The sequence below is a fragment of the Triturus cristatus genome, chromosome 3_1 (genome assembly GCF_964204655.1).
Source record: "Triturus cristatus chromosome 3_1, aTriCri1.1, whole genome shotgun sequence".
Lineage (NCBI taxonomy): Eukaryota > Metazoa > Chordata > Amphibia > Caudata > Salamandridae > Triturus > Triturus cristatus.
The window spans coordinates 715900970-715927593 of record NC_140583.1 but is presented as its reverse complement, the minus strand read 5'-3'; the positions used below and the strand labels follow the sequence as shown (position 1 = coordinate 715927593).

The 26624-nt window shown below is 47.7% G+C and overlaps 1 protein-coding gene across 4 annotated transcripts in view; it reads left to right on the top strand.

Annotated features, from left to right (window-relative positions):
• Positions 1–26624, top strand: part of LOC146860839 (synaptotagmin-1-like) — a 343159-nt gene that overhangs the window by 215864 nt on the left and 100671 nt on the right. For all 4 annotated transcript variants that reach the window (XM_085644802.1, XM_085644805.1, XM_085644804.1 and 1 more), the window contains exons 3-4: positions 12791–12903; positions 13663–14052. In XM_085644802.1, coding sequence (XP_085500928.1) covers positions 12791–12903; positions 13663–14052 — 503 coding nt within the window. The remainder of the gene's footprint in view (positions 1–12790; positions 12904–13662; positions 14053–26624) is intronic.

Here is a 26624-nt window from a genome sequence, read left to right as displayed (position 1 = left end):
AAACTGTATATGTAAAAACAGTAGGTTCTTTAGTCAAATAAAATAAAATATGTAAGAGCTGGAGCAGATCAGTCAAAAAGAAATAGGAATTTGATCAACATACAACTAAACGATCTACTACCAGATTACCTTAGCAGAGAGTTTTAGTTCAAGTATGGAAAAGCCCTTTTAACATCAGTAGATAACGGCGTAAGCTCTTTATAAACAATTGCTCCTGAACATAGTATGAAGTAGAGTATACTTGTCTTAATATAGTTAGATGAAGTATTGGGATGCACTTTATTGCTGATAAATAATCACGCATGCACTTTACAAATAATTGTTCTTATTTATTAGGTTAGAAAATCTTTTTGATGAATTTGTTAAAAGGAAAGCCTGAGGGGGTGGGGGGCGTGACTGGCAATAAGAAGCAATTACTCTCTAAATATAAAGGGTGAGGTTAATTTGGGAATTTGGAATTATTTTTAGAAGGGTACTTCTTTTTTTTTGGGCTCTTGGTTTTTTTTGTGAAAGCAGTATCAGACTACAGGAAGTAACCCATAAACCACAAGGAGACCAGGACAATGAACTGTAGCAAACAACAGTGTCTCAAACAAGGGTATTATTTTACGTACAAGTACATGTGGCACAATTAATTGCAATTGATTAAATCCGATGGGGGAGAAAACCAGGGAGACATTTTCTTGTAAAGGTAAATTGTATTTCAATCGATAAACATGTTGGACATATTAAACTTCATATGTACAAGCACATGGGACGGTAGCACTGCATTACATTGAATGACATGTAACCTACAAAATACTGTTCACAAGTGCTCGTGAAGTTTTGTGACGGCACAAGTGACACGTGACGTGGTATATACAGCAATAGTGGTGGGCACAACAAAAGACAATTTGGATTTAAAAACTCTTTTACATGTTTGGGATACCAAATCAATTAATGGTACATGAATACATAAGTGAGTAGGGTATCTGTTTATGGGGACGTCACAAGTTCCGCTGTGGAAATCGACGGCGTTTCGGCCTGCAGAGTTGTTAGGCCATCATCAGGACCAGGTTACATATTATTTAAATTGCAGTGCTGGGGATAGAAGGATACAAGTAGAAATAAATGTCCCTTGCTGGAAAATTTATACAAACTCTCGATATGATGCTGGATCTCAAGGTACCCAGCACGAAAATACTTTTAGCCCATATGTTAGATCATAGAAGGTTGTACATACAACAATTACAAAATGTGAATTATATATAAAATATATTTGTTATTAAAAACCAACAGATGTTGCAATGATAAAAAAACACAGTAAAAATGATTGCACTCACATCAAAAGTCAAAATTCATATATCATTAAAATCATGTACTTCATGCACAGAGAACCGAATGATGGCAGAAACATCAATACTAAATTCATATACAGTTGAGATTGTGTATCTTGTCCAAAAAACCTAAAAAATCATATATTTCTATTAAAATGTACCCATAAACAATTAACAGAGAGACATGAAAAGACAGTACATCTTTGTCATCTAAGGACACATCCAGTCTGAAAAATACAATAGCTAGTCCTGGATACAATTTATAGGTCTTCTCTACAGGATGAGCTAATTCCACGGATTGTGTTGAATGAAGCGTCGACTCGTTTCAATGTTTCTATTGATATCCCATCTTTATCAAGACAAGTGTAAGTCTCTCTTTATTGCCACTGTTTGGTTGCCTTTGATTTCAATCATGTGTGAGGTAAATACAATATGTTCATTTAGTATATTAAAAGCTTAGCTTCATCGGTTGCTACATACCCACTATACTAGCAACAACATCCTTATGCGTTATTGCTACCCATTCTTTCATTAAATCCCTACTTTTCAATGTAGTTTCCATTATCAATTGAGCATTTTGCAAGTTTTGATAACTCAGTGGGTATGACATACATCTCATCCCCAACATTTCAAGTATCCCCTTTGACTCTATCAGATGGGCTCATTCTCATATGTGCTTGTGATCCCATGTGGAACCCCCTCGTGTTGCGATCTCCTGGAGGGACCCCCTGACAATCCCAGTTAAAGAATGGTCATAGATAAACAGGTATTTTACCTTATTTCATGTTACTGATAACTCAGTTCACTTGGTCTGCCGGGCATATTATTTGGTCCATGATCCAGAGAGTCCGGAAAAATATATATGCCAGCGGTAAATATCCCTCTGCGGGACAAACATCTGGTGCTAAAAATCAGTGTGAGCAGTGCGACTTAACAGTCTCTGTTGCTGGCAGAACGCCGCGAAGCATGGCAGAGTTTTCTGGCACTTTGCAGAATTACGCAAGTAGAACTCTGTGAACTCTGCCTAGGCCTAGTTTGGACTATCCGTTAGGTCTAATCCATAGCCATTCACAAATGTCAAATGTGGGGATCGCATAGCAGCTCTACATATCTCTTGTAGAGACACACCAACCCACTCCACTAAGCCTGGGTGGAGTTCACAGAGTTCTGCTATGCGGAACTCCGCAAAGTGTACAAAAAAACTCTGCCGCGCTACGCGAAGTACTGCAAGCGCAAAGTACACTTGGTCCCGCCTGTTCAATTTGATTTTTAGCACCGGGCCTGCCCTGGAAAATCAAAACGAACAGCCCCATGCGCAGTGCAAGAGGGTGCTGCTTCTTGTATGCCGCTTGAGTAGATTTTCTACTTGACCGGCAAACATCTCAACGCAAACGTAAGGCTTCTTAATGCGAGCAGTCATAACCACCTGCAACTGCCTGCATTGAGAAATCCGACCACCTGCGCTGAGAAATATCACCGGTCTGTGGATTTTTCTCGCTCATGTTCGCCAACTTGACGTTTGGGAGCACGAGCAAGGAAAAATCTTGCTTGGAGGGGGATAAGTCTCTCTTGCCAACATGATGTTGGGGAGCTCGAGCAAGGAAAACATTTTCTTCTGAACTCTGCGTGCTTCGCAGAGAGCGGAAAACTCCACAAACTCAGCCAATGGAGCGGATTTCACCATCAGGGCTTACACTCCATCTAAGAAGCAGAAACTGAACTTGGCTTGGACCAATGCCAGAGAAGAAATTCCTACACACTTTTATGATTGCTAAATAGCTTGTTTCGCCCATCTACTGATCAATTGGGAAGATGCCTTCCTACTTAATTTGCATAGCCATGTGGAAATAATAAAGAATTGGATATTCTGAACTCTTTAGTATGCTCTAAATAGATTGATAAGGCTCTCCTTACATCTAGATATGAAGATGTTTTAGAATCTGTTTCTGACTAGAAAACTGTCACGACTATTTCCTGGGAGAGTTGAAGGAGGGACTTTATCTTTGGAATGTACTTGTGAGCCAACTTGAGCAATACTCTTATCCAGGAAGTGTAGATATAGAGATGAGAAAACAACACACCCACTTCTAGCTATCTTACTGAGGTAGTAAGAAGCAAAAAGGCTATTTTTGAAGACAACTAACCAAGATCAGCTATAAGGCTCAAAAGGGCTTTGCTGTAACCCTCTGACAACTATAGGCAAACCAGGCTTGGGGGTTGGAGTTTCCACCGTTGGTCTCTTCAACATAAAACTCTTTAAAAGTCGAACAACTAACAGAGAAATAAATGCCCAATTTGTACCGAACTTAAGCACCGTAATATCTGCCCACTGAGTAGATGGTGATAATCCTTTCACAACACCATCCCTGAGGAACTCTAGGACTTTGAAAGTATTTAATGATATAAAGTGAAAATCCTTTGATGCGCACCATTTCTGGAATGACACTTCCAGTTCTTCTTCTAAGATACCAAAGTAGACATACTTCTGGAAGATTGGATATCTTTGGCAACTTCCTCAGAGCAGCCTAAATCTTGTAATCTTAACGACTGAAATTCCAAACTGTAAATGTTAGATGTTGAATTTGGATTAACAATAGTACCAGGGAATGAAGAGAAGAAAGCTGTCCTGATAGGTGAAGATAGTCTCCCCTAGACAGGGACATCAGGAGGGAGAACCAAGGCCGGTGAGGCAAAAAGGGTGCCACAAGAATTACCAAACTCCTCTCCTCCTGAATCTTCACAAGCACTTTCGAGAGGAGGAGAATTGGATGGAGGACATACAGAATTCCCTTGATCCACTGGACTGACAGGGAGTCTACCGCCCAGGCTAGAGGACACCATGTCTCAATACAAAAGGTCATAAGCATGTAGTTGTGTATTGATGCAAAGAGATCTAGCCAGGGTGTTTCAAACCATGCACATAATCCAATTGGATTTCTGGACAGAGACATGATACATTATCAAGGACGGAAGGTTCCTGCTGAGTCCCTCTGCCCTCAGATTCAATGCTCCGTGTAAATACACCATTGTTAATGCAAAAAGTTGACTCCCTGCCCAACAGAATATTTGTGTCACTAGTAGGTTGAGACTCAAGTTCTTTGTTTTGCATTGTAAATTCAAATAGTGACCTGACTATCTAATTGTTGGTCCTGACTACAATAATGGAATCCTTTAACTGGTGACCAAACACCTGTAGTGCCTTCCACGTGGCTGCTTGCTCCCTCCAGTTCGAGGAGTGTAATCTCTCTTGCTCCAACCACTGGCTTTTTATCTCTAGATCCTCTAGGGTTTCACCCCACCCCCATAGACTGGCATCCGAGGTGATATGTCTCGGGGGAGACAGTCAAAGTTACACGTCTCGCAAGAGGTTGTTCTCCACTAACCACCATTGCAAATCCTGACATATCTGAGGGGGTCGCTGGAACCTGTTAGTCAAACTGTTCAGATTGCGGGAAACAATAGAGAAGCAAGTAGTTTACCAGAGCCTTGAGATGGAAATGGGATAAGAGAACTAACTGCGGTAGCTGCTGCCATATGCGCTTGGACTTTCAACCAACCCATGACCCGGAGAGATTTGCTGCTTCAGCAGGAAAGTATGGTTGTTCTGGATTGCCACAATCCTGTTGTGAGCTAGAAAAACCCAACCTGGGTCCGTATTGAATTCTGCTCTGATAAAAATCTTGGTCCTAGGGTTTGAAGCTTTGACTTCTGAAGATTGATCACAGAGCCTAACATCAATAGTAATTCAGCCACCTCCTTGCCATATCACTTTGAAAGAGAAGAACCAGACAAAAGCCAGATGTGGGAATATCAAAATATCGAATAACTTCTTAATTGAAGGTACCAACAACTGGAACCAGTACCTTTGTAAAAAATTCAGGAGATGGTGTAAGTCTGACAGGAAGAGCTAGAAACTGTAGACGCTCGCTGCCCACAATGGAATAAAGAAACGTCTGACTAACTGGATGGATATAGATGTGGAAATTGGCATCTTGAAAGTCAAGAGACATTAGAAAATCGCCCTCCTGTAAATCCAGTACCGGACGATATCTGCTGTCTGCTTTTGACACTAAAAATAGAGTTAATTAAAACCCTGTTCTCCTTTTATGTTCAAGAACAGGGGTTGCTGCTCCCTTCTCCGTAGTTCCTGGAGGCCTGGAAGCATAGACTGTTTTGTTAAGTCTTCTTTTTGTAAGGACATAGGACAAATCAGTGGAAGTTTGCAAGAAAATGTAATGGAGTACACTTGGTTGATGGGCAAAATGTTGGAGTATTTGCACTACCTTCGGTGTTGACTGTAGTGTCAACACTACAGTCAACAGGAGTGTTGACTGCAAGAGTGTTTACTGTAGTGTTGACGCTACAGTCAAGACAGAGTTGAGCCCAAATTGTGGACTGCATGTACCATGATGCAAAGGAGCAAAGTTTTCTGGGTTATGAAGAAGTATCTGGCCACACCCTTTTTCCTGCCCAAACTGATTTTCATGACCTCCTCTACTATTCATCACACGTTCCTAATGTTCCATTTCATAAAAATTGCATTCCGGACCATTGATTACAGTTCATCCGGTCCGAGCCAGAGAGCACGGCCTGAGCTGGAAAGTACAGCCCGGGTGCGGAGAGTACGGCGAAAGCCAGCTATTCCGGCCCGAAAGCGGACGTAAATATATGACTTGTAAATGACCGCTGTGAATACCAAAATCGTAAAGTTAGACTTTTGTCTCAGATTGCCTTTTGTGCATTGGACCCATTGCCTTTAAGTTAAACCTGCCGCTTTTTGTGTCAAGCTACCCAGTGTTAAGCACAGGTTGATTCAGTGACTTTTTGTGGTTCACCTTGCAAGGGATTGTGGCTGTTGCTTGATCAGAGCTCACACCCCAGTAAACCAACAGCCCAATATCTCACAATGACATCATGCAAGGGGAGAGCGTCCAATTGGACTGCACTGTATTGAGAATGGAACCCCTCTTCTTGCTGGGGTTTTTCGTCAAAACTGATCACATCACGGATCTGTGTAAGCAGGTCGCAAAACTGATTGCCTTATACACACTCCCCCCTCTGATCATCCCCTTAATCATAATTCCGATCCTCCTTTAGCTTCCTTGCTTGAGGCTCTGTAAGGGCAGAGTCAAGCGATTCTTTGTTCAGGTCTGATTTGAAGGTCTGATCTCAATGTCTGCATAACCTTTTCGTCATCCTGCACTGGCTGAAAATAATGTTGTTTAGAAGGAGCTTTTCGTCCTTTCTTATTTGTCAAAACACAACTGACGTGCTATGAGCGGTGTTTGTGTTCACCAGAAACAGGCTGAAGCGATTATGGCCCAGGGCGTGCTAAAAGCAGCATTAAATAGGATGTGCCTTCCCACACTCCACAAGAATCATCTGCTATAGAACAGCTCCTCCTTACCTCCCCGCGAGGCGAATATGCACCGGTGTGGGACTGAGACACCCATTCTGGTTCTTCATCAGCTCTGACTGCCGGCGCTTTCAGAACAAGCCTCCTTCTAGAAAAGATTTTAACAGCATCCTTTGCATTATGAGGATACAACCATATACCTACTGGGAGATTTTTTCCTAGGTGTAACACACAAGATAGCTCCCTTCATGAAGCGTGCCATGAGGACGAGTTAAAGGACAGTCTGACAGGACAGGAGGGGCCTACTGATGTACTGAGTAGCAAGAGAGAGAGGTTGCTCAGCATAAAATTGACCCCAGGAACCGATTGACCAATGAAAATAGACAGCCATGTCAGAACAATTGTGTGTATACCCAGACAACACAAACAAGACTAAAACAGTGCTAACTACCAAGAAAACATATTTTTCTTTAAGTATCGCCACATTCCTAATTTAGAATTTTCACAAGTGATTATTTATTTGTTATCTATGGATCTCATAGACAGCTATTGGTGTGGATAACTGGATTCTAGATCCAGAAATCCAGCAATTCACGTCTATGGTGTAGCAAAAGTGGGTGGTGAAACATGTAAGCCAATGTTGCTATGTCATAAAGAAATTCCAGGCTCCTCAGGCTGGGCTCTTGGAGTAAAGATGGTAGGGAGGGTGGTGAGGGCTGGTGGCAGAAGGCCAGGCTTTTTTTTTTTTTGCTGCAATAGGGAGGCGAGGCCATGTAATGTATGGCTCCCCATTACTCCTCTGTCCCTGAATAGTACTTGAAATCAGGGTCAGATGATTTGAGTGGGCCAAACATAACATAAAATATAGAGGGATAACAGTGAATAACTGGGATGTTTTTCACCTCTGAGTTCTGAGTGACATGAAAGACAACTTAAGTTTCACACTTGCTGTCTACTTGATGTCACTCAAAACGCCTCGGTGAAAAACATTCCCGTTATTCAAGGTAATCCATCTATAATTCCATATGTTCAATTTAATGTACATGTTTTACCTTTTTTGTATTGTATGCAGAAGTCTGCTGATGGAAAGTTTAATAAACAATACGTAGCATTTATGGCATAGTAATTTTAGGCATATGTGACATATGGCTCCATTGCACTGTGCTAGGGGGCATTCACTCTCATAAGACATTATCTAATGGTATTTGTACAATTGGTACTAGTTTTCTAAATGTCAGATTAGCAGTTAAGACTGTAAGAAGCGTTGAGACTCTCAGTAATCTCCGCCATACGATGTTTACCTATTTAGCATTTCCAGAACCTGATGCTACTGGAGCTATATATACAGGAGAAAATCAGACTTCTCCATTGATGTCCCTCATCCCTAGGGCAGTAGGGTTTCTTCTGACAGCTAGCAAGGCAGCTAAGCTTCAGTCCCCATTCTGTTGTCACTCTCAGATCTCCACTAGAGGGCTTCAATACAAGTGTTACTCATCCCCTAGTCTCTCGTTGAATAACCATTATGGGGGTGGATCACTGACAAAATATCGAAGGTCAAAATATTGTGTTCCCAAAATATTGGGACATAAATATTGATGTCAAAAATATCGACATCCTATCTACATCATGATAAGTACTAAAATATCGAAAAAAATATATAGTTGTTAAAAGTATCGAAGTTGAAAATATCGTTTTCTTTTAAATGTATAAAAAATAATGTAAAATACATTAAATAATACATATAACTTAAAAAAAATATTTAGAAATATTATAAAATGTTAACAATTATAAGTAATAAATGTAATGTAAAAATAAATTAAACATACCTATATAAAATGTAATATATATATTTACTTAATAATAATTAATAAATAATTATTTTAATAAAATATTAAATGTTAGAAATATATTAGAAATTATAAACACATATATATATCTCTAACATTAAAAATAAAAAATAAAAATATCTATTACATTATTAAAATATTTATTAGTTTTTAAAACTACATTTTACATTACATTAAGGTGCCGATTCCGATCCTGTAAAACCCGGGCACAAATGGTCGTACGGAGCGTTTTCTCCGTACGACTCGTACCCGGGAATTCCACCGTACAAACCAGCAAGTACGATTCGTACAGAAATACCATTTCCGTACGAATCGTAAAAAACACCGCACGGCTAAAAAATACATACAATTCCGATCCTGGACAGCGCGTACGCGACGTCCGCACGGAGTCAGGCAGCGTTTTACGGACCAGCAAGTATGATTCGTACCCACAGCACTCCGCACGGCTATATTTTTACGGGAGCCAAAAAGTGCCAGAAAAGCTAAGTACGCCGCGATGCACGAGGAAAAGGGGGCCCGCTACGTGACGTACACGCCATCACCCACATCGTACGTGTCATCATGTACGGTGCGTACCCCAGCATTGCATATGTATGGACCGTACCCCCCCACCCCCCGTATGTACGGACCGTACCCCTCACCCCACCCGCGTATGTACGCACCGTACCCCAGGCGTACCCCCCCACCCGCGTATGTACGCACCGTACCCCAGGCGTACCACCCACCCACGTATGTACGCACCATACCCCCACCAAAGCCCCGTATGTATGCGCCATACCCCCAGCCCCGTATGTACATGCCGTACCCCCACCCCAGCCCCGTATGTACGCACGGGGCTGGGGTGGGGGTACGGCGCGTACGTACGGGGCTGGGGTGGGAGTATGGCACGTACATACGGGGCTGGGGTGGGGGTACGGTACATACATACGGGGCTGGGGGTACGGCGCGTACATACGGGGCTGGGGTGGGGGTACGGCGCGTACATATGGGGCTGGGGTGAGGGTACGCCACGTACATACGGGGCTGGGGTGGGGGTACGGTGCATACATACGGGGCTGGGGTGGGGGTACGGCACGTACATACGGGGCTGGGGTGGGGGGGCCGTACGACTCGTACCCCGGGCACAAGTGTACCCGGGGTAGGAGTCGTACACAGTTCGCTCCGTACGGGACGTTTTCCATACGCTTGTGCATTCGGAATGCCGGTACGGATCGGACTTGTGCGTTCGGACTTCAGTTTTACGACTCGTACGTAAAACTGTCCGGGGACGTCTCGTAGACTTTTCCCGAGGCAATTCGTATGTATTTTACCCGTACGAATCGTACTTCACCGTTTGTACGGTACTTGTACGATTCGTACGTAAAAAAATACGGATACGAGTCATACGGGAAAAAAAACTACAGGATCGGAATCGCCCCTAACTGTAACAGTAGGGAAAGTGTTGGATAGCGTAGACGTAAACATTACTATTCCCACTCCAGCGTGTGCAACACTAGGGAAAGTGTTGGATAGCGTAGGGGTAAAAATTACTATTCCCACTCCAACAAGTGCAACAGTAGAGAAAGTGTTGGATAGCAGAGGGAAATAATTTAATATTCCCACTTCAATGATTGCAACACTAGGGAAAGTGTTGGATAGCGGAGAGGAATAGTTTACCATTCCCACTCCAATGAGTGCAACAGTAGGGAAAGTGTTGGCTAGCGAAGGGGAAAAAATTACTATTCCCACTCCAGCGAGTGCAACAGCAGGGGAAGTGTAGGATAGTGGAGGGGATAAAATTACTATTCCCACTCCAGGGAGTGCAACAGTAGGGAAAGTGTTGGATAGTGGAGGGAATAAAACCAAACATTACAGCTATTGAAACTAAATTCCCCCCCAAAAAAAACAATTACCAAAAATATTTAACAGTTAGTAAATAAATATTAATGATCAACTAATGTTTAATTTATTTCAACTAAATTACTTTCCACCCTCTACCCCAATAAACACCAAAACACACACTAAGGGGTATCTGCCCGCCATCGCCCCGGGAAATGGGACCACCTGCTATGTGTGTGGCGGTCTCGCATGTGGAATTAGGATGCGCCTGCCACAGTGGCGGGCGCATTCTGCATTTTTTGCATTGCGGCGGGCGGTGCTGTCAGCAGCACCCGCTGCAAAACAAAACAGGCATTTGTGCATTTGCATGCACGACGTGGAAGGCACCACGCGGTGCCTGCCAAGTTGTCCATGCAAATGCAGGGGGGTACCATAGGTACCCCCTGTGCCCCCCCAACCTGGGGGTCCGCAACTGAGGGATCCGCATGCCTTTCTGTGACGGCAACACCGCCACAGAAAGGCTGCTTCCCGCTGACATCGTAATATGGATGGCGGTGTCTAGCAGACACCACCACCACATTCAACCCTTTTCCGCCAGGTCGACTCGTCGACCTGGCGGAAAAGCGGCAGACGGTCTTCCCGTCCGCCGCGGGACCCCCGCCATTATAATATGGTGGGGGGAAATGGTAGGCGGGCGGGGGATGTTGTCGAGCGAATCGCCACCACCATGCGAGCGGTGGCGATCCGCCCGACATCATAATAGACCCCTTAATGTTTTTTACACAATTTCCATTACTAATTCTCCATTAATAAATTAATAACAATTAACATCAAATTCTTCCCAAAATTTACAACTTTAACCACCACAAATTAGACATCAAAATTATTCCACAATTAGCATATTTAATTTTGATTAATTAATTAACAAATAATTAATCTATTATAAATAATTTACCTCCAACCATAATCCCCTATAAATGACACCACCAATGTTGAAAAACATGACACAATTAACATAATTTTAACAATTAATTAATAACAATTAACAAGCAATGTATTCACTCAATTAACAATATAAAATAACATTAACTAAATTTTCATAATACAAATATAAAAAAATTACTAAAATTAAATTACTTTCCACCCTACTCCCCTATCAACTCACAACGCGCTCCTAAAAAAATGACACAATTAACATATTTACCAATTAATTAATAATAATTGACAACCAATTAATAACTAATTCATAATCCGTGAATTACCACAATTAACAATAATATGTATTAAACACATAAATATTAATAACAAAAAATATTCATTAATTCATTACAATTAAATTGCTTCCAACCCTACTCCCCTATCAACCCACTACCCGCTCCTAAACAAATGTACACAATTAACATAATTACCAATGAATTAACAGGAATTCACAACCAATTAATAAATAATTAATAATGAATTAGTTACCACAAATAATAATACAAAATATTAAATTCATAAGTATTAATTAATAAACAAAATTAATTAATTATAATTAAATTACTTCCCACCCTATTCCCCTATAAACCCACAACCCGCTACAGAACTAAAACGCAAAATGTAATTAAAATTAAATTAAAACTTCTACAAATTATTAATAAATGTATTATAATTAAATTACTTCCCACCCTATTCCCCTATAAAACCCACAACCTGCTACGGAACTAAAACGCAAAATGTATTTAAAATAAAATTAAGAACTCCTAAAAATGTAATTCATTTATTAAAAAACAAATGCAATACTAAGACAAAAAAATAGAACACATACATTTAAAATACATACTAAAATACATAACACTAACTAAAAAAAAAGATTTTTTTAACAACTATATTATTGCAAACGATATTAATGACTTCGATAGTTTTTAAAACGATATTATTAACTTTGATATTGTTAAAAACGATATTACTTACCTTAGACTCGATATTCTTTCCAACGATATTCTGACAGTCGATATGTGTGTATCCCGATATTCTGCACTCGATATTAGTGCAAGTCGAAATAAAAAAAATCGATATTCTGTCTGTTTACCTATGGGCCATCAGAGTTTACAGGGATTACAGGGTGTCTACTGAGGGTGCCCTCAGAAATGAGAAATTAAAGAGGAAATAGGAATCCTACACCTGAGGCCCTAATCTGCGGAGGAATTACTATAGATCTCATAATTCCAAAGGGGCCAGTGACGTGCAATCGGCGCCATCACGAATACCACGGGACTCGTAGGAGGTCCTTCGTCTGCCACCGGTGGCACTAGGGTCAGTGTGTTAAGAGAAGAGGTCAGTGGAGCCCTCGCAGAAGCCAGCAGTGCATCAGACGTAGACTCCAAGATATGATAAAATATACTCCGATGAACTAGCAGTGAGATTACTTAAAGCAACACATCAACATGTCAATGTTCTCCCTTTTCCTGCAGAGAATAAATTCCTTAATGGAATGTATCCTGCAAGTAAGAGTGGAAGCGCCATCCTGGGGAAGAGTCTTAATGCCTCTCTGCTGGAAGTTTCGAAGAAGAACAGCGATGTCAAGGCAAGTGATGTCTCCATTTCTACACTTTGCGCGCGCTAGCATGCTCCATGCAGTGACAGAACCTTGGTGCACCTAGCGGCTGAAGACGCTAGCACTGGCTTGTCCTTTTCTACCCCCGACACTGTCCTTCCAAACCCTTGGACTAATGGGCAACAGCAGCAGCATCGAAAAGACGGTTGAATTGTCGATATGGCATGCTATGTGCTGCATCAGCCTCCGGTCGGTTTAATTTGTAAATATTCGCTGGTGCCCAAAGCGCTGCTCAGAGGCCCGCCGTTGGCGCTATGAAATGTTGCTGCAGCGAATACCAAGGCTGCGTAGCCTTCAATCCACCTCATGCCTCTTTACAACACTACCAGACACTCCCTGCCCCTTTATTTCACTTTTGTGGGTTCCTGCTTTCTCCCTTTCTGACGTTTTCCATCTTCCTCTCCCCCCCCCCCCCCCCCCCCACCCCCCTGCGTTTTCCCCTCTCCTGCTCTCGGTACATGTCTGATGAGAAAAAATAAGAAGCGGTCCCCACGAATGAGTGCCAGTGGGTCCGCCAGGAACCACCGGCTCAAATAAAGCAATCGAGATGATGGCAACGTTCCGGGTGTGCTCTTGTTTTAATGTCTGGGGAAACGTGCATGCGCTTTATCTGCAAGGTTGTATTAGTATGCATTTTCTGAAGGAAGTGACAATGGTCATTTTGAAATTAATAATCTTAAATAAATCGATGTACTTGTCTGATAAAGTCCCATCATTTCTCCTGTTTAGATAAAAAAAATACAAGAAGAACTGGAAAAACTTGAGGTTTGTCTTTCGTCCTCGCCGTCCAGTACGGAGTACCTGGATGACGTGGGCACCGAGGAGGACGGACAGGGTGTTTCCAGGGGGACTTTGCGGTTCTCTCTTCTCTACGACAAGAAACATCTTCAGCTGCACCTGAAGGTCATCGAAGCCGCCAGCCTCGCGCGCCAGGGGGCCGACCTCTTTGTGAGGATCAAGCTCTTTGCCCGGGAGACGTCACAGGAGTCTGGTCTGCAGTACATGCTCCATGAATGGGAAACTAAGGTGGTCAAAAAAGATAAAAACCCTTCTTTTGGGGATGAGTTCACGTGCTCATTGCGGGAGCCTGATCTGAAGATGGTGGCTGTTAAATTAGAGGTAAGTGCTATGATTTTTAACTCTACTGCACTTCCTGCTTTAACAAAAATGGTCAGGTGGCTGATTGGTGTTTGCATTGACACTGACACGAGTTTTGATCACAAAGCATGGAAAGGCTCTCAAAGAAGTCCAAAGCAGTTCTAGAGTACATTGGTTTCAAGAACTGACACCCTACCCGTGGAAGGTGCGGTGCCGCTGAATTTCGATGACGACAACATTCTCCAGCCTCTATTCAGATTTCCTGTAAAGTCGGTCTTAGTGACAATCTCAAAGGCACTCAAATTCTGGAAATAAACTAAAGCTCTTACTGTTGAGTCATGTTCCCAGTATGGTCTGGTTCTGACATTCTTACATTCTTCAGTCACATTTTACAGCTGTCTCTACCCGAGCAATGCCATTTTACATAGAACCATGTGCAGTGTAGGTAGACTCTTTTTCAAAGGTGTCTCAAACTTGGTGGGTGTTGATGGCAATTACATGTTCTACTCTTCAACAGGGAATCTGCGAATCATGATCGGTGCTTGGGTACCAGCCGAGCACCTGTTCTATGCAGGGGGCGTAGAGTGATTCCTGACAGATTGCCATTTGGTCAATTCCTCCGAATAAGCCAATTATGAGGTCATTTGTTGTGAGCTGGCACACTCTTCATTTGATTTGATTTTGAGTTTTTTGTTGCGCGAAAGAATACCCCGAGGCGTCTCAGCACTAAGGAACGGGGAAACATGATGACCACAATTAAAATTGGGGGAAAAGCCAGGTTAATAAGAGCTTGCAAAAACTCAAAAAGGAAGGAAGCAGATTTTATTTCATGGGGAAGCAAGTTCCAGTTCCGAGTGGTGCAAACCCCCAAACTCTTACTTCCCCTTCTCTTACGGCCTTTTTTTCAGGTGTGTCCCAGATCAGTTGTCCTGAGCTTATGAGGCAGCTACAGCGTTTGGTCTGCGAAGTTTGATAAACAAAGCTTCTCTATGTCTTCTTCTGCTGACTCCATGGCCAGACTGGTGTTTGGGTAGCCTGGCCCTTGATGGTTGAGCACAAGCAAACAAATTATTTTCTTAGCGTGTTCTTACTTTAACAGCACGTTTACACATGGGCAGTAACCACCGGAGTTCACCATGAGAATGGGTTAGCAGGAGAGAAGACGAGACATGCAGCACGCACACAGTTCAGTGACCCAGAATGGTTGAGCTCAGCAGCTGTGCAGAACAGTGAGCGGTTCTGTCACTGCTGTGAAGTCGTGGGCCATAGGCCCTCATGCTAAGCAATGGACAATGTGGGTACAACTGGGCCAGAGCACATGAGCCCAGCCCCTTTTATTGGCAGAGACACCTGACTAGTGATGCCTGTGTGGGATGGGTGTGGGGTGGGTGTAGGCACTGCCTCTGGGGAGAGGCTGCTATATGACGTGTTCAGTAGGACACTACATTCTTCCTAAAATCCAAATGAAAAGGATGTGTCCAACCTGAGGAAAGCAAATAAAACAAACTGGATACCACATACCCCATTAATCTCTTGAGTGAATCAGCAGGTTACCGCAGCAGACGTATGGACAGATGACACTGGCTGCACCGGGACATCTCTGCTCACATTCATAATTTAACCTGGTGTGAGACAGGACAAAAACACTGGTGCAAAGAGATCCAAAACCTCCTGGCCACATGCTGGCTGAAGTCATGTCCATAGTGTGGAGTTGGTCATCTCTGCTGATACACCAGGTGATTTGTGATTGGTGTCAACAATTCAAAACAGAGTGCGTCAGAAACATCGCTGGGATCTCTCACGAAGCATACTTGGGTGGTGTTGTTTGACTCGCTGAAGACAGCCTTATCATACTGCAACTGGTTGGAGTCACCACTGCAAGGCCTTGCTACCTCCTGGAATTAGTCGGTGGGGCGGAGTCAAGCCCCCTGGTTGGGTTGCCATGGGACTGCTTGTGAGTCTCGCTAGGGCTGCGTGTTGGCCACATCTTGGAATCTGCAAAACTGTAGAGGAGCCACTGTTTAGTCGCTCGTGCAACCCCTAGGGTAGATGGGTCCTGGTCAAGATGCGGTTTCGCCACTGGAATTAGGATGCAGGTTGGGTGAGCAGGTGGGCGCTGGGTGACTGAGTCTTCAGAGTGTCACTGGTGCTTCGTGACTGTTGGTAAAGCAACAGTGTCAGGTTCCAATCTAGTTGTTGATGCTCCATAGGTGGTATTGATGACGCATTAGACAGGAGCTGGCATGGTGGGGTTGCCAGCTATGTGGTGATGATTTGCCTTCATGCTCACTAGTATCCCTTCTTCGGTCATCATCAACTTCGGGTGATGGTGGTCAGGTGCTTTCATCCTTACCTTGAAGAGGCATCTGCATCCTTCAGCCTGGATGCTGAGTTGCTGGGCTGCCAATAACTTGTCTTGATGGTTACACTGTGAAGCCTGGAGCAGAGACTTGGTTCACGCTTGCTTGCAGCTTACTCTCGTTTCTCCTGCTGTGCTGTCACCAGGTCATCCTCATTTCACCTTGGTGGCTTGTTCATGTGGACAGATGTGCTCTGTCACTGGCCCAAGCATTCTCGAGTGTGCCTTTCTGGCCTGGCCACTCTTGATCTTCTCTCCTTATGTGATTGGTTGGTAGTGAGGTTTCCCAGTGTGAACCAGCTGGTCACATTTACATTTCCTTCTCTTCTTTTGGCATGCACCTTCTTTGGGACCATGCGAGTGAGACTTACAGCTGCTTGAGTCTCTTCTTTTTCTTCTAGATGCAGTGGTGTGCACCTCCTGCATGACATGCCAACAGGGCCACTTGGTGGGTGAGTGTCTCAGTAGTCTGTCCACCAGCCTCCGTTGTTGGTCTCTGGCTTGGTGATGATCAGGGGGCTGTTGCTGATCCAATTCTCCTTGTCTTCTCTAGGTTTACGTGGTGTCCGGCCATGTGTTGTGTGTTCCCACTTCAGGGACCTTCTTTGAGCTCACTCTCCATGGGTAGATGTGTGTGGCTGTCACTCTGCCTCGAGGGTCTTTCTACTGGCTGACACTCTTCTCCTCTGATTCGGTGTATTGTCATGCCACATGTCATACATTTCCTCCTCGGGGACCTTCTTAGAGCTTCTACTCCATGGTGTTTCTTCTTTCAGGACCTCCTTTCATGGGCAATAGGGAGCTGTGATTCTGTCCCACTTTCTCTGGGTAGCACAAGACTTGCATCTTGAGGTGTCTCTGCCATCAGGCATGGTTAGTGGGGTGCGTCACAATGTCACTTGAGAGTCTGGGATGACGTGATCCTAAGGTCTGGATCAGTCATCGTGCAGTATGCTTCTTTCACCTGTTCAATCCTGCCTTATGTTTTCTGGGGAATGTCCTGCCTGGGGTCATGTCCGCCTGGCAGACTTGGTTGAGCAGTGTTGCATCTGTGTGGCTCCTAACTATAGGGGGGAGGGGGGCTCAGTCTCATTAATTGGGTGGCAGGCTGTGAGTAGCACCCAGTACTGTGGGTGGTTCCATTGATGCCTCTCCTCTTTCATCGGGCGGAGGCAGACTTGGTGCGCTCTTCTTCCTTGTGCATCCAGATGGTAAAGCATCCCAATGTTTGTGCATCCTCTGGTGGTGCATGGACTGCCTTACTGTTAGAAGGGCCGGCCCCAGGGAAGGACAGAATGTGTACCTGACCACCCTGCGACCTACCTTTCCCGGGAGAGGTAGCCGAGCACCGGCAGGAGACCCCCTCAGGGCTAGGTCCCGTACCTAGGATCGTACACACTGATTTGAGCACCAAGCAACACAGAGACACCACACCGTAGATTCTGAAGTACGTATTCTTTATCTAGAAATCTCAGGACCTTTATGATCCACAGAGGCGTATGTACAAGTAGAGCAAGGCTCATAAAGTCTCGGTTGGGGGTAGGGGTAGCGGGACAGTCTTAGGATCTGGGTCAATGCGGGTGCGTGTCCGGCGCACGGCTCTCAATCCTCGAGCCAAGGGACACGATACGATCTTTGGGGTCCAGCCGGACCAGAATGTCTCTTCGAGTGGTGACCAAGTCTGCAGGGCTCCAGTGAGGGTGTTGGAGGTCGGACAGTCTTCAAGGAGCCACGAGTCGGTCAGCAGGGCTCAGAGTTCTCAAGGGTACAAGGGGAGCCGCGACCATGTCAGCAGGGCTCCGATGTTCTTAGGCAGAAGTCCGTCTCTGCCAGGTGGAGCCGCGACGCTGTCTGCAGGGCTCACCGAGGTTCCGAGAGTTCCGTCGGACTTTAGGGGGATGTTCTTTCAGCCGCGACCACGTCAGCAGGGCTCGTCTCGTTCCAGGATGCAACTGCCGAGGGTCCCGGAGCGCCCCTTGTTATAGGTCGACTCCTCTTTGATATCTGGAGTCCTCACGGGCAGGGGTCTTAGCACCTGGGGGTCGTTTATTGGGGGTTTCTGCCATGCGGCTCTTTGATCCTTTCAAGGGGGGGTCGGGAGGGATCCCAGACACGCAGCAGGCGTGGAGCCAGCCCTCAGGGTGGCCAGAGGGGCGATCAAAACTATCTCTTGAGAGGAGGCCAGGTGTGGGTGAGACTACTCCTCCCTCTCCTGCTCCCCAGGAGCTCTCTCTCCCCAGCCGGCATGGCGCGACTAGGCCAGGGTTGCGCTTGGGTCGAGGCCATGGGCTGCGGGGCCTAGTCACTGGAGGCCGCGAGGCCGATGGAGGGGGGAGGGTGCCCGATGTCGGGAAGATTGAGGGAAGTACGGGGATAGCCCCGGGTTCTGTGGGGGACCAGGTGTGGACTGGGTCGGGTAGGCTACGTAATTTAGGGTCGTGTGGGTGTAGAGGTCCGTCTGGTGTCGCTACGGGTCTGCATGGGCCACGCCACGAGGCCGGGTGTAACATGCGTGCCCCCAGCTGAAGGCCGAAGAGAACTACCCATCCTCTTGGGGGTTCTCTTCCCAGAGGCGGAAGAATCTGGAGAGGCCGTCAGCGTTGGCGTGGTCGGTGCCAGGCCGATGCTTTACTGTGAAGTCCATCCCCTGAAGGGAGATTGACCATCGTAGCAATTTGGGGTTCTCTCCCCTCATCTGCATGAGCCACCGTAAAGGTCGATGATCCGTCTGGACTCGGAAGTGGGCTCCGAAGAGGTAGGGTCGCAGTTTCTTTAGAGCCCAGACTACGGCGAACGCCTCGCGTTCAATGGTGCTCCATCGTTGCTCTCGGGGCAGTAGCCTTCGGCTAATGAAAGCCACGGGCTGATCCAGGCTCTTCTCATTGAGCTGGGATAGGACGGCTCCAATGCCATGCTCGGAAGCATCCGTCTGCACCACAAACTCTTTGGAGTAATCGGGAGCTTGGAGCACAGGGGCTGTACGCATGGCGAGTTTCAGTGCGTCGAACGCCTCCTGGCAGGCAGGGGTCCACTGTACCTTTTTAGGTTGTCTTTTGGGCCTGGACTCTGTGAGGGGTCCTACGAGGCTGCCGTAACCTTGGATGAACCTCCGGTAGTAACCAGTAAGGCCCGGAAAGGCGCGGACTTCGGTTTGGGTGGTTGGTGGTTCCCAAGCCAGGATGGCGTCAATCTTAGGTTGGAGGGGGGCGACCCAGCCGCTGCCGACCTGGTGCTCCAGGTAGACCACCAATCCTTGTCCAATCTGGCATTTGCTGGCTTTCACTGTGAGGCCGGCTTGGCGCAGGGCCCTCAAGACCCGCTGGAGGTGCTCACCCCATTCGGAACTGAATACCTCAATATCGTCCAGATAGGCAGCGCTGATCTCTTCCAGCCCGGCCAGGACTCTGTTCACCAGTCTCTGAAAGGTGGCCGGGGCATTTTTCATCCCAAAGGGCATCACTCGGAAGCGATAGAGCCCATCCGGGGTGGAGAAGGCGGACCGCTCCTTGGCTCCTTCTGTGAGCGCAATTTGCCAGTATCCGCAAGTCAAATCGAAGGTGCTGAGAAAGTAAGCAGACCCAAGGCGGTCAATGAGCTCATCTGCGCGGGGGATAGGGTGAGCGTCGGCTCGGGTGACCGCATTGAGCCCCCGGTAGTCCACGCAGAACTGTAGTTTGGGGGCAACACCAGGGGCAGCTGCTTTCGGGACTAGTACCACCGGGCTGGCCCAAGGACTGTCTGTGGGCTCGATCACCCCTAGAGTTACCATCTTCGAGACCTCCGCCTGGATGCAGGCCCGGACTCGGTCGGGGACACGGTAGGCTCGGTGCCGTACCGGTGGGCTGTCTCCGGTGTCCACGTCGTGGACGCACCAGTCGGTGACCTTGGGGACGAGGGAGAACAGGTCGGAGAACTGGCCCAAGAGCAGGCGGCAGTCCTCGTGTTGTTGGGGTGTGAGGGAGGGGGAGAGAAGCACCCCCTCCACGGAGCCGTCCTTTTCTTTGGCCCGCAGGAGGTCAGGGAGAGGCTCCGTTTCCTCTTCCACCCCGACGTCTGTGGCCAGGAGCAAGCTCAACTCTGTCTGCACGAAGTGAGGTTTGAGGCGGTTCACGTGTAGGACCCGAAGGGGGTTCCGAGGGGACTGGACGTCCACCACGTATGTCACCTGACTTTTTCGTTCTACCACTTTGAAGGGCCCGGTCCATTTGTCTTGGAGGGCGCACGGCTTCACGGGGGCCATCACCCAGACCTGCTGGCCGGGCTGAAACTCGACCAGAGTGGCATTCTGGTCGTACCAGCGCTTCATTTCTTCCTGGCTCGCCTCGAGGTTGGCCTCGGCCAGCTCTCGGAATTTCCGAGTCTGGTTCCTGAGAGTCAACAGGTACCGGAACACATCCTGCGGTGTGTCCCGGGGGGCCGTCTCCCATCCCTCTTTGACCAGGCTCAGGGGACCTCTGACGGGGTGCCCATACAGTAATTCAAACGGGCTGAACCCCAAGGACTTCTGGGGGACTTCTCTGTAGGCGAACACAAGGCAGGGGAGAAGGACGTCCCACTTACGCCGCAGGGGCTCCTCGAGACCCAGGATCATCCCCTTCAGAGTCCGGTTAAACCGTTCCACTAGGCCATTGCCTTGGGGATGGTAAGGGGTAGTGAACTTATGAGATACTCCACATTGTTGCCACAGGGATCTCATATATTTTGAGATAAAATTAGTGCCCCGGTCGCTCATGACCTCTCGGGGGAACCCTACCCGGGAGAAGATCCCCATTAAGGCCCGGCCCACCACGGGGGCCGTGACAGTGTGGAGGGGGATGGTGTGGCATGGTCCACATTGTGTGGCATGGTCCACTAGGACGAGGATAAAGCGGTGACCTTGGGCGGTCTTGGGATCCAGGGGCCCCACGATGTCAATTCCGACCCGCTCGAAGGGAGTACTGACGACTGGGAAGGGTTGGAGGGGAGCCTTGCGCTTCCCTCCACTCTTACCACTGGCCTGGCACGTGGGGCAGGACTTGCAGTGGGCCTCTACATGGGCTCGCATTTTGGGCCAATAAAAGTGCGTTACTAGGCGGTGGTAGGTCTTGTCCTGGCCCAGGTGGCCGGCCAGGCGTACGTCATTGGCCAAGCCCAGGAGGAAGACTCGGAAGCGTAGGGGTACCACCAGCACCCGGGCTGACCCTAGCTCGGCAGACCGCTGTTCGCTGTACAGGAGGTCACTCTCCCAATATAATAAGTGGGTACCCGATTGGTCGCCCGCGGTGTGGGCTTTGGCCTGCTGCCGGGGTCCGACCAGGGAAGGACAGGTCGCTTGTTCTTGGCAGAACTCCTCTCGGGAGGGGCCCCCTTCGTGGCGCCACTGGACCAACTCAGGCAGATCACCTAACTCCGTGATCTGCGCGTGGTCGGGCTGGACGGGTCCGTCGTCGGCGAGGGGCTCTCCTCCTGGGGATAGGTCGTGAGGCTCAACTGGGTTGTCTCCGGTTTTGTCAACGGAGGGAGTGCTGGGGGCTTCGTCCTCGACTCCCCCGCGGGGGGGTAGTCGGGCCGCCATGGATCGGGTGGTTGCGCACACCCATTCTGGTAGACCTATCATCCCGAGGTGGGTCTTGCGTTCGACCTGTCTCCAGGGGGAACTTTCCAGGTCGTTTCCCAGGAGGCAGTCTACAGGTTGTGCGGTTCGGACAGCCACCCGCAATGTTCCGGTTAGTCCCCCCCATTCGAATGGTACCAAGGCCATCTTACACAAACTCTCAGTGTTGTCGGAAGCTATCACAGGGCAAAAGACATTTGGGATGATCTGATCCGCCTGGACTAAGTGGCTGAGGACACCAGTGATGCTCGCCCCGGTGTCACGAAGCGCCTCCACCGGGTGGCCGTTAACCTTTACGAGCTGGCGGTACTGCTTGGTGTTTGCGGGTAGGGGTGCCCCGGGAATCATATCTCGATCTCCTAGAGAGACTAGGGCCATGGCTGCCGGTTCCCATCCCTCGGGGTCCTCAAACTCCTCCCCTAGGGTGACGGTGGCCATGTGTCGGGCTGGCGGAGCTGTCGTGGGGGGTTTCTGGGCCATGGGGCACTGAGGGCCGCTGGCGTAATGCCCTAGCCGTTGACAGCGGAAACATGTGATATTCACCCGGGTTCCTTGTCTTCCTGGGGGGGCGGTACTGCCTGGCAGAGGAGCGGGGAACCCCGGGGGTGGGTTTCTCGGGGGGCTACGCGGGGGCCCGGATGGTAACTCCCTCTGTTTCCCTTGATTCCCCCCCCTCTCTGACGGGGAGGTCCTTGATGGCTGCGGGGGTAGTCTCCTACGGGGTTCCGGGGGACCCGGGTGTTCACCCAGCGATCTGCCTCGACGGCCAGCTTCCTCGGGTCTGCGAGCTTGCTGTCGAGCAGGTGCTGGCGCAGTTCTACAAAACAGTTTGTGGACAAGTGTTCCCAGGCAATGAGGTCGGTCAGTTCTTCGAAGGTGGTTACCTTGCTGCCCTTGATCCACCCTTCCAGTGCTCGGCTGTAAAAGTTTACGTATTCCACCCAGGTGGTGCCTGGGATCTTTCGGCAGTCCCGGAACCGCTGCCGATACATTTCGGGGGTGAGGCCGTATTTCGTGAGGAGGGACTCTTTCATGTGGCTGTAGGATGTTTGCACAGAGGCCGGTAGGTCGAGGAGGGTGTCCCGTTCTTCGCTCAGGAATCGCCCCCATAATCCGGCCCCCCAGTCCTTCTGTGGGACACGGTGGGAGGTCATGGCTACCTCGTAGGCTTTGAACCACTGCTGGATGTCATCATTTCGATAGTACTCTTTGACCACATCCTTGGGGATGTGGACTTTCGGCTCTCCCAGGGGTGCAGGTTCTTGGCCCCCCGGGGGTCGAGCACCTTCGCTCCTTGCTCGGAACTCTATTTCTTTCAAGCTGCGCTTGTGCTCCAGCTGAAGTTTTTATTCCTCGTGCTCCCATTGCAACTTCTTTTCTTCTAGCTCTCCTTGTACTCGGAGTTGTTCGACCGCTAGCCTCTTTTCGGCTAGCCTTATCTCGCCTTCTATTTTCAGTTTGGCCATTTCCAGTTCATGACTTCGGTCCCTTTCCCTGTCTGTGACGTCTTCCGGGGACCAGCCCCCATCTGCTGCGTTGCTTTGTGCCTGGGGGTTATTGCTTGTTCTCGGGAAGTTCCTGAGCTTGTCCGGCCACTCTGTCTCCTCACCGACTTCATCCAGTCGGGGAAGGGAGGCTCCGGACTCCACCCAGGCTTTCAGGGCTTGTTTACAAAATTGTTTCAGCTCCTTGTGTGTGTATTCTCTTAACGTCTGTACACAAAACATAGCACTCGCGTTGGTTTCAGTGGTGCTCATGGTGGTTTCTTCTGCCGTCTTTGTTTGGTAGTGCATCAGCCGTTCGCTGTACGATCTCTAGATTGTGGGCTCGGATCCCGTCGCTTGCCACCAATGTTAGAAGGGCCGGCCCCAGGGAAGGACAGAATGTGTACCTGACCACCCTACTACCTACCTTTCCCGGGAGAGGTAGCCGAGCACCGGCAGGAGACCCCCTCAGGGCTAGGTCCCGTACCTAGGATCGTACACGCTGATTTGAGCACCAAGCAACACAGAGACACCACACCGTAGATTTTGAAGTACGTATTCTTTATCTAGAAATCTCAGGACCTTTATGATCCGAACATACCAAGTCTCCTCTACTCCTATGAGTGCAGTGACAATATACCCAAACTCACCCCATCAACTAGTGCGTTCTTTAAAACTCTTTTACGCACTTTCAGTTGAAAATACAAACAGGCAGTACCTGCATACGTGAATTGTATAATGATGCCACATGCGCCATAAATCTGTACTCACCACTGCCCTGAGGAAAGCGCTCCACGTTGTCTGTGCTAGTTGAGTGTGGCGTGTCTGCCCTCGCAGCTGCCCAGGTCACCAGCCCATCTGGGAACAGTTCCAAACTCCGACGGGGGGAGGGAGGGAAAGCGAAAGGGAAAGCGAAAGCAAAAGCACGCTGCCATGCATGTGTACGGACAAAAAAATGCACGTGTGTGTGCACATCCCTACGCTGATTAAAGTAAACAAAGATGGCGTCGGGCTGTCCACACCCGCGTGCATTTTTTGGTCCATACGCGTGCATGTTTAGCTTTGTGAATAGCGAGAGCAGCCACCTTGTCCATTAGTACGCGCGCGCATTCAGCTTTGACTGAATTGATCGCAAAAGGCTTTTGCATGGCGAGGGCAGCGCATGCGCTGCTTTCGCCAGGCGAGACATAAAAAGAAATCAAAGGCAGATGGACGGGCTGGACCATGGTTATTACCTTCACCACACCAATTTGCCCGTTAACTCACCAACCTAACCCATTGTAAATAAATATCAAATAACGAAGAAAGAGACAGAACAGTCTTTTACAAGAGTATATAACTAGAGACGAAGCCCTGTCCCATCACCACTTTTTCGCTCCACTGCAGAAGCTACCTTCCACAATCCTGCTCCAAAAGCACACATGAGATGGCATGAGCTTAGACACGGTACCCCCACCAAGCTGTTGTGCAGCCTCTGAGATTATTAATCTATCACACATGACCATTTGCTGAGAAAAGGAAAGTGACCACGATACACAGTTTTGAACAGCTGTAATTTGGCCCATGCACGTCAAGGAAGAGATACAACTATTGCATTGTAAGTGTTAGACCCGGCCTCGTGGCGTGGCCCATCCAGACCCGTAGCGACACCAGACGGACCTCTACACCCACACAACCCTAAATTACGTAACCTGCTATTGTACATCTGAGCCCTTGCCTAAACTGAGACGTGCTGTCACACAGCTCTGATGTTGGTGGAGCCACCAGTGAGAGATGTTCGCTGATTTGGTAAACATTTGGTGTACTTTGTAGTTCTTGATACCCATGTTGAGACCATTTCTAAGTTCTCTGAACTGTTCCAGAACCATAAAAAAAGCAAGAAGTGATGAAATGGCCTGCCTATGATTAGGCAGTGTGGTCAGCTGGTGGAAGCAAGAATCAGACCTCTGATAACTTGTTCACTAGAAAACACTCCTTTTTTCGTATTTTGGAACAGTGGCACGAGGGGAGAAGATGGTAACAAAAGGTATAGTTGTCTGTTAAAAGGAAAACTTGTGGTGAACAAATAAACTGTTGTACTGTACACTGTTCAGATCATGAGTGCTTAGACAGGAATGGGATCATTAAAGATTTGCTGAGCATACACAGTTGTTATTAAATGGTAGGGGCATACGACCTCTCAAGGATTACTTCTTCATACTGGTACAACTTCAGCTGCACCTTGTCAAATACCTTTATGTGGGCGATAAAAATTAGAAGCATCAAGGTCACCATAATGGGAAAGAGTACTATAGTTATCTGAAGACACAAACTTTTCAATAGTTTGAGGGCCATGCTTCTCCATGCTTTGGATAGTCGCCTCAACTGGGGGATTGAAATGAGTGTTGAGGCCTCCATCTGTTTTTGGTGGGCAAGAAGTTCTAAGGACCTGATACTGCACAGGAACAAAATGTGGAGTATTTTGAAGTGGCCTCCCACAGCAGCTGTCCAGTGTGGGCGACAACGAGTTTAGAACAAGCATTGGCATAGCCAATAGGTCTCGCTTTTGGGACCTTATAAGTATTTAGTTATGCAGCACAATATCCTTAGTGCAGCAACTACTGTTGCATGGCTAAACACTTATAAGGTCCCAAAGGCGAGACCTATTGGCTATGCCAATGCTTGTTTTCTACAGTATTTGCCAATTCGTGGCCATGCTTGGGATCCTTGGCACCCTCTGATGGTGCTAAGTATTACTGCAGAGTTGCTGCAGTCTCTCCTACCAGTTCTGGCTCCTGACCATCTCTGAAGACCTCTGTGGCCAGCAGCTGTTGGGTGCTGTAGCTGATCCACGTTTCTGGCTGCAGGCTTCTCCTTGAAGGTGGGTGGATACATGATCTTTAGCAGGGTGCTTTGATTCTCGCATGTCACTCTCCCTTTGCTGCCATCCATAGATGGCTGTGCCCAGCACAAACACCTTACTGAGTAGTGTTGCCTCCAAACCGTGGCCTGGACTCCAGCTTCTTTCTTGAAGGTGAATTGCAGCCAGTTCAAGAACACAATCACTAAGAGAGGCAAGAGGTCTCTTCTCCCTCTTTCCCCCAGGCGTAGGCCGTAGCCACCAAGAGGCGCTTAGGCTCACCTAGCCTGGCTCCGCCTCACCTTGCAGCCCTCGGGC